This window comes from Chelonoidis abingdonii, chromosome 10, assembly GCF_003597395.2.
Source record: "Chelonoidis abingdonii isolate Lonesome George chromosome 10, CheloAbing_2.0, whole genome shotgun sequence".
Lineage (NCBI taxonomy): Eukaryota > Metazoa > Chordata > Testudines > Testudinidae > Chelonoidis > Chelonoidis abingdonii.
Window position 1 is genome coordinate 76,723,047 of NC_133778.1, and position 14,280 is coordinate 76,737,326.

Sequence of the window (14,280 nt, forward strand, 5' to 3'; positions counted from 1 at the left end):
AGCAGCCCCTCTGACAGGTTGCTTCTGTGCAGCTATTCTAGGCTGCCTGGAGGACTTCTCGGCTACTCTATTCCGGGAAGTGGGTGGGAGTGGGGAAAGCTATGAGGCCTCCAGACCTAGTCCACCCCATCACAGGTCTCTAATAAAACCTTATGTCATAGTGATCCTTATAATCACTGCATGAGGTATGTACAGATGATATTTAAGGAGTTGTGTATATGTAATAAAAAGTATGTTTTTAAGTCTGTCATCTACCAAAGAGAAAACAGTTTTCCTTCAGCCAGGGGTTAGGCGGTCTATTCACCTGTCTATCTCAGTTCACACATAAATGAAGCATTGTAAATTAACACAACAGGGGCTCAGTTTACATATGAAGTCAACAAGGGGATGGGACGACACTGGTGACTAAGTCTCTGGAGTTGTCCTGTTTGTGGGAGGCAAAAAAAGAACTTTGAAGATTAACAAAATATCTCCTGGCAGTCTATTTATTGTCATTCAGTGAGGAAACTCACTGGGGAGGGGAGGGGAGGGAAAAGGGGCTTCATGAATGCTTGGATCTTGGTTTGTTTGAAACTAGCTAGCTCTGTAAAAGCCTGAATCTACCTTATTATATAGTAGTGCAAAATCTACCTTACTATACAGAAAAGGTAACCATTTATAAGTGTAGATCCAGATTTGCATTTTATGACTGTTTTACAGGAAACCATTTGTTTCCATTATCCTTCCCCACTAGTTCTTAAATCTTAAACAGTGAACTTATTGTTTTCATTAAAAAATATATCTCCATGCTATACTTTTCTGTAGGAGTTGGTCCTCAGTTGAATCAAACAAGCTAGTGTATACACTGTCCCCTTGGGGATAGCGACCTGGTAACTTCTGTGAGTTGTCCACTGATGGGCTGGATACTACAGGAAATGCTTTGGGCTCAGGGGCACCTATTGTTAACCTGCAAGGCAGAGTAAGGGCTGGCAGAGCCCAGATGAGATTGTTTGGGTAGCTAACAGACTGGTGTCAGGGAACTGGCACCCAGTTAAGCACCCGCACTAGAGGCAGAGGGATGACAAGGTGACTGTCAGTCCTGGCCCCCTGAGAAAGTGTCACAGGAAGTACATACACAGAAAGATGTGAAGCATAAATCAATAGTATTAACCAGTGCTGCCCTGTGAGGTGGTTTTATTGAATTAGATTTGCAGCCAGCACACTCAACGTCACCAACTTTGTATGTTTTATTGATTTTGAAGGATACAGAAGTATTGACTATATTATCAGGCACAGATGGCTGAACTGCACTGGGAATGAGGCAATGCTGTGTGCGCACTTTAATTAACCGTTCTTGGGCAGCCCAGGTTATGGGCTGAGTATCCAGACTGATGCAGCCCAGAATGCTAGTTCTGTGCACAAATTAACATTTCCCAGAGATTCAAACTCCATTCTTTCCAAAATCATCCACGATAAGGGCTTCAGCTGACATTTCCCACTCATTACAGGCTACGGATGTTTCTCTTTCAATCACTTGGATATTGCCTACGCTAATATCCTGCCTAAGATGGAGAGTGCCTGCCTCTCCTGGCTTTTTATTCACTAGATTTAGAGCAAGATTTTGGTCACATCTACTGGGGATTCCTCATTCCTTCTTTCATGTGGAAGCTGTTGAATGCTGATGTCATGACGAATTGATCCTTCCAAACCTTCTGAGGCAGGGCGAGTTTTCAGAGGAGAATATTCACTATATAAGGATTTTATGAGCTAGCTTACAAATATATGAAGATCAAGGCACTCCAGTGTGTTTGCATCACGAGCAGGAAACCCAAGTTTACTTAAAACAACAAAGGAAAGGTAAGTGTTAGATTGTCAGCATTTCCATTGGGGATGGGGTAAAGTCTCATGTCTTCACAGCTTTGATGCAGTCTTGCCAGAAAGCATCTTTCTGAGGGCCTTGGAATTGTCTCCTTCTGGTGCTGAAGGCCACCTATTATGATCTGGGAGAAATGATACCAAAAACAATCAGTTCATCTGCAAAACTAGCCCTCTATTCTTATATCTTCCCACACCCAGTCACCACCCTTCCCAAGTTTCATCAGTAGAAGACACTATCCCATCAACCTATTTTTACCTGGTATTTCCCAAGTGGAGGAATATAAGCTTTGACCAGCATCCACCTTCACAGTTTCCCCAGTTATAAAGGATGCAGCATGAGAGAGCAGGAAACACACTGTAGGCGAGACCTAACAATGAAGAATTATGCCATTTACTCACTCAGATTTCTGGGGATTTGTGTCTGTTACAAAGTATGTAATGGCTGATTTAGGTGTGAGACATCTACTGAGGCATACTCATTTTGTGCAGATACCTGGGGATATGGGCCACCAGCAACTTTAAGCCAAGTTCCCAACCGCAGCCATGGCTGCCACTTAAGTAATATGGCTTAATACAATGAAATTTTTAAGTTGAGCAGCAGACTGTCACTCTCTACCTTCCATACCGAGGCCAGAAAAAGATTTAAAGAGACTGCATTATTTTGTCAAAGAAAAGAGTGTTCTGACTGATCAGCCATTTGACTGGAAGATGGCTTAATCCCTTATGCTTTTACTTTCTGACGTTACTGTTCAATACTTTCAATTCTTTTCTCATTTAGTCAGCTTCCTTTGTAACTAAGTTGAGAACTTATACCAGGAACAAGTACTTACAATATCTTTTACATTCTAAGAGTATGTTTGGATAAATCTCTTAAGGGGATGATTCTTGTTCAGTCTTCAAACAATTCTTTGCACACTACTGGACCTTTCTCCAAGCTCTCCCTTTTCTAACACCCTCACCACCTCAATATTAATCTTTTATTGTCTTCCATATACCATCATGGTGTCAGGACAGAGGTATAGGAGGTAGAATCAGTGAACATGTTCTGAAATGCATTACCTCCTCAGGAACTCCCAGTCTCTTGGCTGGAATCTTTTGGATGTAGTTTTTAAACATCTCTTCACCAAGTTCTTTATAGTTTGCAACAGCGGTTTCTGAAAATATTACTCCCTATATTGAAAACAAAAAGCATTGTGAGATCCAAGTATTGTTGCATAAATTGAAACTCTGAAAAGTTTAAAACCTTGACACATTTTTACCATCTAAACAGCACTTGGCTGTGAGTTTTTTAAACTGGGCTTGGACAGAATAATAGACACTTTAGTTATAATGCAGGTAGCTACTGGCATCTTCATGATTATAACAGTGTCATTCAAGTCATCAGTTATTGTTATGCTGCTCTTTCCATTCAAAATCATAGTTTCTCCAAATTTGTAATTAATTCCTCAATCTTAGCTCAACAGCTCCAAAGATTGGGTATAAAAATCTGAACCCAAAAGATTCTTTTAGGAATTACAAATATTTAAAATTTGCTTTCATTGGAGGAGAGCAAAACAATCCAAATAGGATGGCCAAAGGTTTCTTCTTCTCTTACAGACCCCTACACTGGCTGTGTGTGTTCTGGTACCACCCAGAGTCCCACCCAGATTCAGGGCCCCCTGTTTTAGGTTCTGTAATGATGCAGAGAAAGACTGTCCCTGCCCTGAAGACTTTCCACTCTAGATTAAGAAGGTTGTAGCAGATAGAAGTGATGGGGGAGAGGAGATGAAAGTAACAGCAATTGGAACACAAGGTCATATGACCAGCTATGTGCATAATCTGCATGGTTCAAGACTGTTGGTTTTGTAAACAGGAGAAATGTTCTGAATTCCAACCAAAATTTTCCATGTCATTAATCCAGAGTGTGGCTATTAAGGTGAAAGGTATCTTAGAAGAATGTGAACCACAGCTTTTTGGGAATTAGGGGAATAATGTTTAAATGCACAAGCAAGTTATTTCCTTTAGAAACACACTGTGCTTTCTTCATTCATGTTTCCTTGGTGTCCTTGCCCAGATCCTGCAGTGAAACGTTCTTAGGGGTTACCACAAAAGTGGTGCGCCCATACAGGATAGTTGTGCATATCTGTGTCTCTCCTGACTACAATATGGATTTTCATAATTGACACAGTAATGAAACCATTACAGGCTAGCCAGGAAATAACTGTCCTCTAATGTTAATACATAGTTTGATATATCTGACAATTATAATAGTGTGCACTGGGTACATGACGTATTAAAATACAAGCACTGTGTGAATTAAAAAAATATGTTTACTTAGCCTAGATGCTGCTTGGCATCATATGCAATAATGTATAATTGTTATGATTAAATGGATAATTATTAAGTCTTTTTAAAAAGGCAGACACGCATTATGTCTTATTACACACAAGCTATGTTAATTTATTTCCCCAAGACTTAATAAACCTAAGAAACTAGGTAAAAATCTAAACATTTAAGTCGTTCAGTAGTTCTCATTGCAAATATATGATCAATTAAGTTTCACAGGAGCCAGAATGCAGCCTTTACCCAAATGCAGAAACCTCTGAGGAAGCTTGAGTTTTTCTACCTGAATGGAGCTGCACTGTGTGCATCCAATTAAACAGCCCATCTCAATACCAACAATACTGCTTGTTTCTGGATAGGAAGCTTAACTGGACACACGCCATCCCATACAGGCAGCTCTGACTTCTGTAAGGAGAATGCAACATGGATTTTGAATGGGAAAGTACTAGGGAAAATTCTGCTCCTCCTACATCTCTCTCAACAAAAAAAATATATCAAATCTACAGAAACAGACTGTGGTTTAGGATGCAACTTACAACAACTAGAACTGAAGCAATATCAACATTCAAAGCTAGGGCTGCCATGTCTCTTAATTCACAGCAGCATGCATTAGGAACAGGTAGTTAGTCTTTCCATAACATAATTTCAGCCAATGACAATACATAATTAGTTCCCCAGTGATCTGGCAAGCATGTTCTAGATAGACAGGAATGCAATGTACAGCCTCTGTGTGTTTCGTTGATACGAATCATGAAAGCACCACCTCCACACACTCTTCTAGAGTGAATTATTTTGCACTCTCCAAACATCCACTTTTGCCCCAAATAATTTCCTCATATGTAAAATGGGGTTATTTGGGGCGAAAGAGATTAAGAACCTGTTTGACATCCTAGAGAGAGAGATTCTGTGTCAGAGCTGGGGACAGAAGCCATTTCTCTACTCCCAGTCCCTGCACCATCATCACATAACTGTCCTTTCTATATAGCACACCTCCTGAATCACACACTCGTGTACCCTCTGCTGAAATTCTGAGCATTGTGTACGTTTTCATAACGTGCTTTTGAAAGCCATTTCTCCCCCACTTCCCAAGTATCTTTCCCCTAACAAAGAAAAGCAGGGGAAGTGCTAACGTAAGCACAGAAGTAGAAGCGATTTTACTGACTCCATGTTCCTGACAGACAGACCATCCAGTCAGTGCAAACAGACTCAGAGGGCCCTGAAGATGTTAAGAACCCTTCAGAGTGGTGCTACTAAATCAAATTGAGAGTTCAAAGCAGACATGGGGATTTAGCCACACAATCCCCCACCCCGGTTGGCTTTGAAAAGTCTTAAACCTGGGACTATACCATTGATAAGTTTGATCATATTGTGTGTTGTTACTTACAGGGGCTACAGAGTTGATTCTCACTCCACTGTGGGCCCACTCTATGGCTAAACTCTTGGTTAGGTTATCCACTGCAGCTCTTGCTGCTCCAGTATGTCTATCACAGAAAAAGAAAGGAAAGAATCAATTTCAACAGGTAACACTGTGTTCTCTCTCACTACCCCCACTGAAAAATGCAAGTAACAAAACAGTAACCACAGAGTTTATGGCTGGGCCAGTCAGACTTGCATCTTCCAGCTTACTAAGCAAACTCCAACAAGCTTGTTCTCCTAAGGAACAGCAAAGAGCCAAGAGGAAGCTCTGCTGGAAGACTACAGGTCATAACATGGGTGCGTAAGATAATTCTATGAGGGAACCCCAGAGAAGAAAACAATTACACAGCTGGACAGGTAAATCAAGTGCAACTGAAACCCAGAAGTTAATTTGCCAATAGTCGTATGAATGTACAGAAGCACAAAACATGATTAACAAGCCAGACAGTGCCCCATGAAACCTCTTTCCATCTTAGTTTTACAGTAAATGAGATGGGGCTCAGGTTCTCCAGCTCTGGGTTTATTTCCCAAACGTGGTATTGGTATATTCTCAGTGAGAGCTCACACATCGGTCAATTCCAGAGCAGAGGACTTCAAACTGAAGTGCCTGCCCCACCTCGTGGATCTCTGAGTTATCTTTACATTGACTAGCCAGATTCCAGCTCTCAGACAGAAAGTGAAAAAAACACAAACAAAAGTATAGCAAGTGCATTATGTTGGTTTGCCTATGACAAGAGGCTCCAGCAGTGCAGCCTCTGCTGGAGCTGCGTTATGATTGGGAGCTAGCTACCTATGAGCTCTGTGTGTGTGACTTCTACCTATTGTTCATGCTCCCCTCTGCAGAGCCTTGGCACCTGTTGCTGCTGAAAGATACAACAAGAGAAAGAAAACTGCTGAAAGTAGATACACATGATCTCCTGCTCAAGAGAGAAGGCACAACAGTGAACATACAAAGGAGTCAGCCTGTACCGATCAACCTTACTCTGGTATTCCCACTCAGGATTAGGGGCAGTAAAATTCTTGGTCCTGTCTACTCCACAGCTTTCAGCAAATAAAACCCTGATGCTGTACGTGATAAAGTCACTCCAAAACAGAGATCCACATGGTGGGGACTGAGGAAGGCTGAGTGAGGCTACCTGCGAGACAAGGTCAGAACATGCTAGGGATGCTCTGTGAGGGGCTGTACCAACCCTACACTGGGCCACCAGGACAGGACCAATCACTGTGGGCCCAGGATGCCACATGCTCCAGGTGGAGGGGACAGATAAAAGGAGACAGCCCAGATCAGTCTGGGCTGGCTTGGGAGGAGTAAGGATGTGTGCTGCAGGACTCCAGCAGAGGCACAGCAACTCCCCAAGCAGTGGGAACCATGGACCTGGACTACACTGTGGACGACCAGCCAATCACGGAGACTGACTGGGATGCTGAGCCGCTGCCAGCCGAGGAGATTCCTGAGATGAGCCTTGCAGTAGGAAGTGATCCAGGGAACGTATTAGAAGCCGATGATGCTCCAACCTTTACCTAGGAATTTCCCAGCTTCATAGGGCCTTGGGTTGGAACCCGGTGGAGTGGGATGGGCCCTTCCTCTCCCCTGCTCTGCACTTGCCACTGAGTGTGGCGATTGGGGGCTAAAGCCATAGGTTGACTTTGCTCAGCTCTGCTCTAGGGCTGCAGACTGACTGACTGCTCTGCCCAGAGTATCAGAGCCCCTCAACTGTTATTGCCTGCCCCAGCCAGGAGGCTTAGGGGCCTAGGCTATTTGCTTTGCTCTGCCCCTGCCAAGAAGATTAAAGCCCCCCAACTGCTATTGTTTTCCTCAGCCAGGGGCCTGGGAGGCACAGACTGAGTGTTTGCTGGGCCCTGCCAGGGGCCCGAGTCCCCCACATCGAAACTGCCTGATCCAACAGGGAGTCCCAATGATTGTGTGTCAGGGTGCACCAACGCCACACTAGGTTTAAGGGGGCAGGGCCCCCTGTGACACACTCCTTCCCAACCAACAACCCCCCCACGACCCAAGATCATGCTACAGCTAGAGAACAGGTAAACCAATACATCCACAGTAGAAGAGGACAGCAACACTCTCTGCAGAGTAGGACCAGTGCAGAAGTTGCAAACACAGAACTCACAGGCAGCTCTCACCCACATCACAACTTTAACAGATGATTCGCTTTGGGGCTACATCTAAACTGCGCCACAGTATAGACTATGGGGATGTGAACTGCAGAGTGCAAAGTGTTGCATGCTAACTGCCCCAAGTGGGTGCTGTTGGTGTGAACTAACAGGTACAGCAGCATCCTGTTTATTCAATCTAATAGGGGCTAGGGCCAGGCTGGATAATCAAAAATTCAGATAATCTGGAACATGGGAAAGTGCGATGCTGCAGCGCCATCTAGTGGCCCGCTTCTGTATGCACGTGCTGGTTGTTCGGTTAATACAGAGAGCTGGATAATGGATGGTCAGATAAATGTCCCAGTAACGCAGTCCTCTTTCAAACAACATTACTAATTCGTGCCAGCAGCATCCATATAGGGTAGTTAGCATGCAGCCCTTCCTAGTGTGCTCTGCAGTTCACACCCGTGCAGCCCACACTGTGCCACAGTGCAGACAAGCCCCTGGTTTTATATAGCCCAGCTGGTGTGGAACACAGATTCCATCTATTGCTGCAGCTGCTTCTAAACTCATGATAGATCCCTGCACATACAGCAAATACACACAGAAAGACGTGTGGAAACAGTGTGTCAAGGCAGAGCAATAACCACTCTTCCAAGCCCCTGTTGCTGCCTACTGCATGAATATTTTCTGTAAGAATAGCCCCTGTTCAAAAAGGAGGCCCTGCTGGAGTTGCTCAGCTGAAAATGGTTAATACTGCCAGGTCAAAAAGGAGAAGGAAGGTAAATAATCTTACGACATGCCAGGAAACCCCTTCCACATGTCAGCTACAATGTTGACAATGGCTCCTCCGTGCTCCCGCATCCAAGCATTGTACACTGCATGAGGGGAGGAAAATAACCTGCTCAACATCTGTCTCTTTTCAAATGATTTTTCCTAATGATTAAGCATGCCAAGTGGGAGTCAAGGCTCCTGGGTCTAATCCCAGCTCTGCCACAGACTTCCCGTGAGGCTTTGCACAAATCACCTTGCGTCCCTAAACCACAGTCCCCACATCTTGAAAATGGGAACAACACGTATGTGATGTCAAGAGCAATTCATTAGTGTTTGCAAAGAGCTTTGAGAACTTCTGGTGGAAGGACCAGGATCTTGATTCCCACTAAACTACTTTGCATTCATAATTAATAACTTGCACATCTCTATCCAAGGATCACAGTGTGCGAACTTTACATTTAGCCTCACAACCCTGCTGTGAAAGAAGTATTACTTCTATTTTACAGACAGGGAAATCAGGCGTTAGAGAGGTTAAGTGACTTGCCTAAGGCCACATAAGTCTGTGGCAAAACCAGAAATAGACTTTTTGACTCCCAGGCCTGGCTTAAGCCAAAAGACCATCCTTCCACTCTTTTCATAACAGACATAAAATATATACCATATATACTCGTTCATTAGCCCATTTGTTTATAAGCCGACCCCCCAAGATGGTTAGGTAAAAATAGCAAAAGCTGTATGACCCTTTCATAAGCCGACCCTATATTTCAGGAGTTGGCAAACTCTGGCTCCTGGCCATCAGGATAAGATGCTGATGGGTCAGAACATTTTGTTTACCTGGAGCATCTGCAGGCATGGAGCCCCTCAGCAACCTGTGGCCGCGGTTCACCGTTCCCAGCCAACGGCCAGAGGGAGCTGAGAGGCTCTATGCCTGCAGATGCTCCAGGTAAACAAGACAACAATGTATTAGATGTTCAATTCAATGATTCCATAGACTTTAAAATCATCAAATGTTAGTGTAGACTCATTTATAAGCCAATCCCCGCTCTTTGATGCATCACTTTTTTACCAAAAATATTTGGCTTATGAATGAGTATATACAGTATATTTAGTTTAGGATGAGATTAATGGGAACAGACATCCAAGGTGATGCAATTGTGTGTAGATGGGGTGGGGGGGAAAAACAACAGGCAGCCTTTTGAACCTACTAGTATTTCTTGCCACATCCAGTCCTCACCTGCCTTGCAGCAGTAGAAGGTCCCACTCAGATTAGTTTCAACGACAGCATTCCAGCCCTTTGAACTGATGGCTTCAGCAGGACTGGGGAACTGGCCCCCTCCATTGTTCACCAGGAAATCGATCCTGCCATGCAGATCCAGTGTGGATTTCACCAAAGCTTCCACCTAATAAAAGCAATTAAAAAAATATCTCTAAGAGGTCACTGGATTAGTCTGTCTATCCCATTTTAGCAGCGTGTGCTCCCCATCTACAAAAGGAACGTGCCAATGCACTGACCGGCCTTCCACAAGTTCTCCTAGGCAACAACCTTGCAACTATGCTCAGGTTGTGAGAGCTCAACTTGACAGCTCCAGTTAACGAAGGACTGGGCTGTCAGTATTTGGATGGGAGATCTCCCAAGAATAACCCAGGTGCTGGAAGTATTGAAATAAAGGGGAAGCTGTGCAGTTGGAGGTTATGTTTTTTTTGATAAAATGTAAAAATGAGGCATTCAAAGTTACTAAAATTCCTATGGCACTTTTCCTGGGGTTGGGTCCTGGCCAAATTCCACATAAGGTAGTTACTGATGTCTTCCAGTACTTAAATTCAGGGCCATTCTGAATTGATACAATATTTTTAATTCACTTTCTGTTCTAGAAGCAGCCATATTGTGTTGCGGGTTATAATGGCTACTGTATCACATCCTCAGAAAGTGCTGCACTTCAGTAGCTGAGGAAGTAATCTTCATACACACACGTAGCTTCATTGTCTAAAGGACCTTGCTGCTTGCTAAGGGCAGTAATACATCAATCAGCGTTCTCAAGTGAAATAGGAGGCTATATTGACTACATCCACCACAGACGATCTTCCTGTGTCATGTTGCCTGGTATGGGACACAGCTAAGAATGCCAATCTCAGGTCAGACTGCCAAAATACAGGGCAAGTACCCAGACTGGTGGTATATTCCAGAAGATTTCACCAAACCAGTAACAAATGAGCACTTCCAAAATACTATACAAGTTATCATGAAGCCACAGAGAGCCCCCTGCAGGCACGCTAGCCCCTCATGCACCACTCAGACAAACCAGACGTCTGTGATAAATGATTAAACTCATAAATCACATATATTAGAGGTTCTTCCAGCTCCAAAGAGCTAGCCACTTACCCCAGGTCAAAATATACTTCAAGATTTCACCCCAAAACCATGCTGGTAACCAATCCTTTAGTAAACTAAAACTAAAGGTTTATTAATATATAAAAGAAAGCACAAGAGTTGTTAAACGGTTAAAATGAATCATATCCATTACAGTTGATTTCAGAGTTTGTGTATCACGATCGTAGTAGTGATGTTAAATCTGCTAATTTGCAATTAGTCTCTCTGGTTCACCCAAAAGGTTGGGGGGGGGTCCTCAGTCCATTGTTCAGAGCTCCCCTTTGTTAGAAATCATAGTCCAGAGATGTGGAGCAGGAAAGCACTGATACTGCCGTGCTTGGGGCGGCAAAAAAGCTAGAGCCGCCCATGGCCACGGGGGCGAGGGAGGAGAACAGGGAAAGTACCTTGAACTTGACAGAGTTCAAACAAATGAATACAAAGTCTAACAGGTGATTAGATAAGGTGCTAGTCACTGAATAAAATATTCAGTCTACAGCACATTAAAAAGAAGTTAAAACTCTGTAAGTACCAACTTTTAGCTATTACTATGTACGAGGAGAACATTTTGCTCAAAGAAACTCATCTCTTACTGTTCTCCACGGGAATTGTTAACACATTATTCATGATTGTTTCAACTGCTGTTCATCTTCACTGACAGGCCAGGAGACTGCGGTGGGAATAGTGTGAGCAATACAACTGGGTGAGCTTTTTATTCAATAGAATAAAAACAGTGAAGTAAGATAACAATGAAAATAAATTTAAGACTGGAGCTTTATGTCGTTACTTAAGCAAGCGCTTACTACTTGCCTCCCCCTGGAGAGTTTCAGTTCGAGATGGGCATCTTCACCTTTTGTCTGTGCAACAGCACTTATGTTCCTCTTCAGAAGTAGCTGCATTTCAGTAGCAGGTGAAGTGACTCTTGTACACACTTTGGATGACAAGTATTATACAGTTGAAAGTGTATATCCCCAAGTAAAGACGTAAGATTGTAAGTTAATGGCAAATTTACATCTGCATTATTAGAGTATTAAAAAGTAGAGAGTCCATTTAGTTATGAACTACAACTCAATTAACATCACAGTGAGGGGCATTACTTAATTCAGGTACAAAACAGCAGCCTTCCCTCATTATTAACTAGAACAGACATACAGGAATACCAGCGTGACTGATACCAAGTAACATTGCTCTAATAAGGTGAGCGAAAACTGCTGTAACAACCAATGAGAATGAACTTTGCTGTAGGAAAGGAGATAAACAAAGAAATGACTGAAGTCTGAATTAAATCAAGTTTACTAGTGATTGAAAGCCAACTTGATGTAGGCGGTGGGCAGAATGCTAGGACATAGTGAGAGAAAAAGGACAGTGCCTGCCACATGCCTAGTGACTGATGCCCTGTGTGTTCCACTTTGGTGTGACACACTGGAAATCCTGCAGCAGTTTAGATACATAATCAAAAACTTCTAAGTAAATACATATGATCAGTCCAGTAGCTTGTTATCGAGATACAAAAGGGATTGGAGCTGTGCAAATACCTTATGTAATTTGAGTTTAAGTTCTGTTTCCCAGAGGAGTACAGGAGGCAGATTAGAAGAGCAGGATAGACATATTTTTTAGATATTTCTGCTAAAATGGTAAACTATGAAACAGTTATTTTTGACATTTAAATGGTCATGTTTAGGATATCAGAGTAAACATCCCATTCAGCAAAATGGGGTACTTCAGACCTCTCACAGTTATTGTTTCTGGCTGTCACTCTGGAATAAGGATAAGGTGGGTGAGGCAACATCTTTTATTGGACCAACTTCTGTTGGTGACAGACAAGCTTTCAAGCTTACACAACACTGCATATTAAGGAAGAAAGCATTTGTACTGGTTACACTAAGACCTTACCAGTTTAACGAATGGTCTAATTTTTTTAACTGATACTGTTAAACTGATGCAAGAGGCGGTTTGAACATTTAGTTTAAGTTCTTTAGCTTTAAGCCAAACCCCAAGTATTCCAGTCATAAACCGATATAAGTGTCTATACATGGTTTTGCACCCATATAGCTAAAGCAGTTTAAAAACCAATTTAGAGTAAGAAGAGTGCAACTTTTGTGTTTAGGCAAGACCTCAGATCATGTCTTTCAGAGCTAGAAACTTTATCTGAAAAAATAAAAAACAAAGAACTTGTAGAACACAATCCTGCAGCTGTGGAGGACACTGGGCCCTACTTATAATCCACCCTACCAGATTCAAGGAGTGGGAATAATTTATTTTAGACAAAACCATATCCATCCATAACACAAGGTCTTTCATGGAGGAAGAAAATAATAAAACAGAAGGGGAGAACTGAACATTTTAAAATAAGCTATTTCCTTTCCAACACAGACCGTTTGGGGATTTTAACCAAAACAGATCATTCTAATGTTTACTGTCTCACCATTTTGTCAGCAAAATAAAAAATATAAATAAAATAGTCCTGTTTTCTGTGTGCCAGCCTTGCTCTCTCTGTCTCCAGTACAGCTCGGAAACTTCCATACTTTCACACTACAGCTTCCTCTAAATAATTCACCAAATGAAAGCACATTTTGAAATCACTGCAGGGTTTCTTCTGGTTACAGTAACCACAGTCAGTGAGAAAGATTTATCAGCAGAACCAGTTACAGCTCAAATGGGGGAAAGTAAGGAAAGAGTTTTGTACTGATCCGGAATTTGAAAGTCTCCCCGTATAGATTTTCAGTGCCCAGCTAATGGAAATTTCCTCTCTGGAAGCAAAAGTAGAGATATACATTGGATTATTCAATCACCTAAGGCAGTGGTGCTCAAACTTTTTCAGTCGCACCCCGCCTTTACCAGTAATGGAATCTGTCCACCCTCCCCTCCCCAATCTCTCCAAAGTCAAACTGGGGGAGAAACTGGGGCTGGGGATGGAGAGGGAATGAAGGCAGAGCCAGGCTGGAGCTGGAGCAGGGGGCAGAGTGAAGCAGTGGCTGACAGTGGAGCTGGTCTGGGGGTGGAGAGGGAGTAAGAACGGAGCTGGGTCTGGAGGTGGAGCTGAACGGAGTTGGGGGAGAACAGTGGTTTCCCCAGGAACTGAAATTAGGGGGGGTGTTTGCATTTACGGGGGTGTGTGTGTCAGGACCAATGAGATAAATAAAAGAGATATGAATAAAGTAAATGTTTTGTTAGGATTATGCAAACTTAACATAAGAATAATGCAAGTTACACCAAACACATAACAGGTCTAGATTTCTAAAAAAAATACATTTAAAAAAAAAGTATTTAATTTAAATTGACTTTTGAAAAGTAAGCTATCATGAAGTAAGAGGAAAGTCCTCTCATGGATCAGTAACTGGTTAAAAGATGGGAAACAAAGGGTAGGAATAAATTATCAGTTGTCAGAATGGAGAGAGATAAATAGTGGTATCCCTGAGAGGTCGGTAGTGGGACTA

General features: G+C 42.7%; 1 protein-coding gene across 2 annotated transcripts in view; it reads right to left on the reverse strand.

Moving 5' to 3' along the window:
* Positions 1-1,208: 1,208 nt before the first annotated feature.
* Positions 1,209-14,280, reverse strand: part of PECR (peroxisomal trans-2-enoyl-CoA reductase) — a 28,566-nt gene continuing 15,494 nt past the window's right edge. For both annotated transcript variants that reach the window (XM_032764443.2, XM_075070317.1), the window contains 6 exons: positions 9,713-9,878; positions 8,501-8,582; positions 5,564-5,660; positions 2,917-3,027; positions 2,114-2,225; positions 1,209-1,979 (listed from right to left, as the gene is read on the reverse strand). In XM_032764443.2, coding sequence (XP_032620334.1) covers positions 1,891-1,979; positions 2,114-2,225; positions 2,917-3,027; positions 5,564-5,660; positions 8,501-8,582; positions 9,713-9,878 — 657 coding nt within the window. In that variant the 3' untranslated portion in view covers positions 1,209-1,890. The remainder of the gene's footprint in view (positions 1,980-2,113; positions 2,226-2,916; positions 3,028-5,563; positions 5,661-8,500; positions 8,583-9,712; positions 9,879-14,280) is intronic.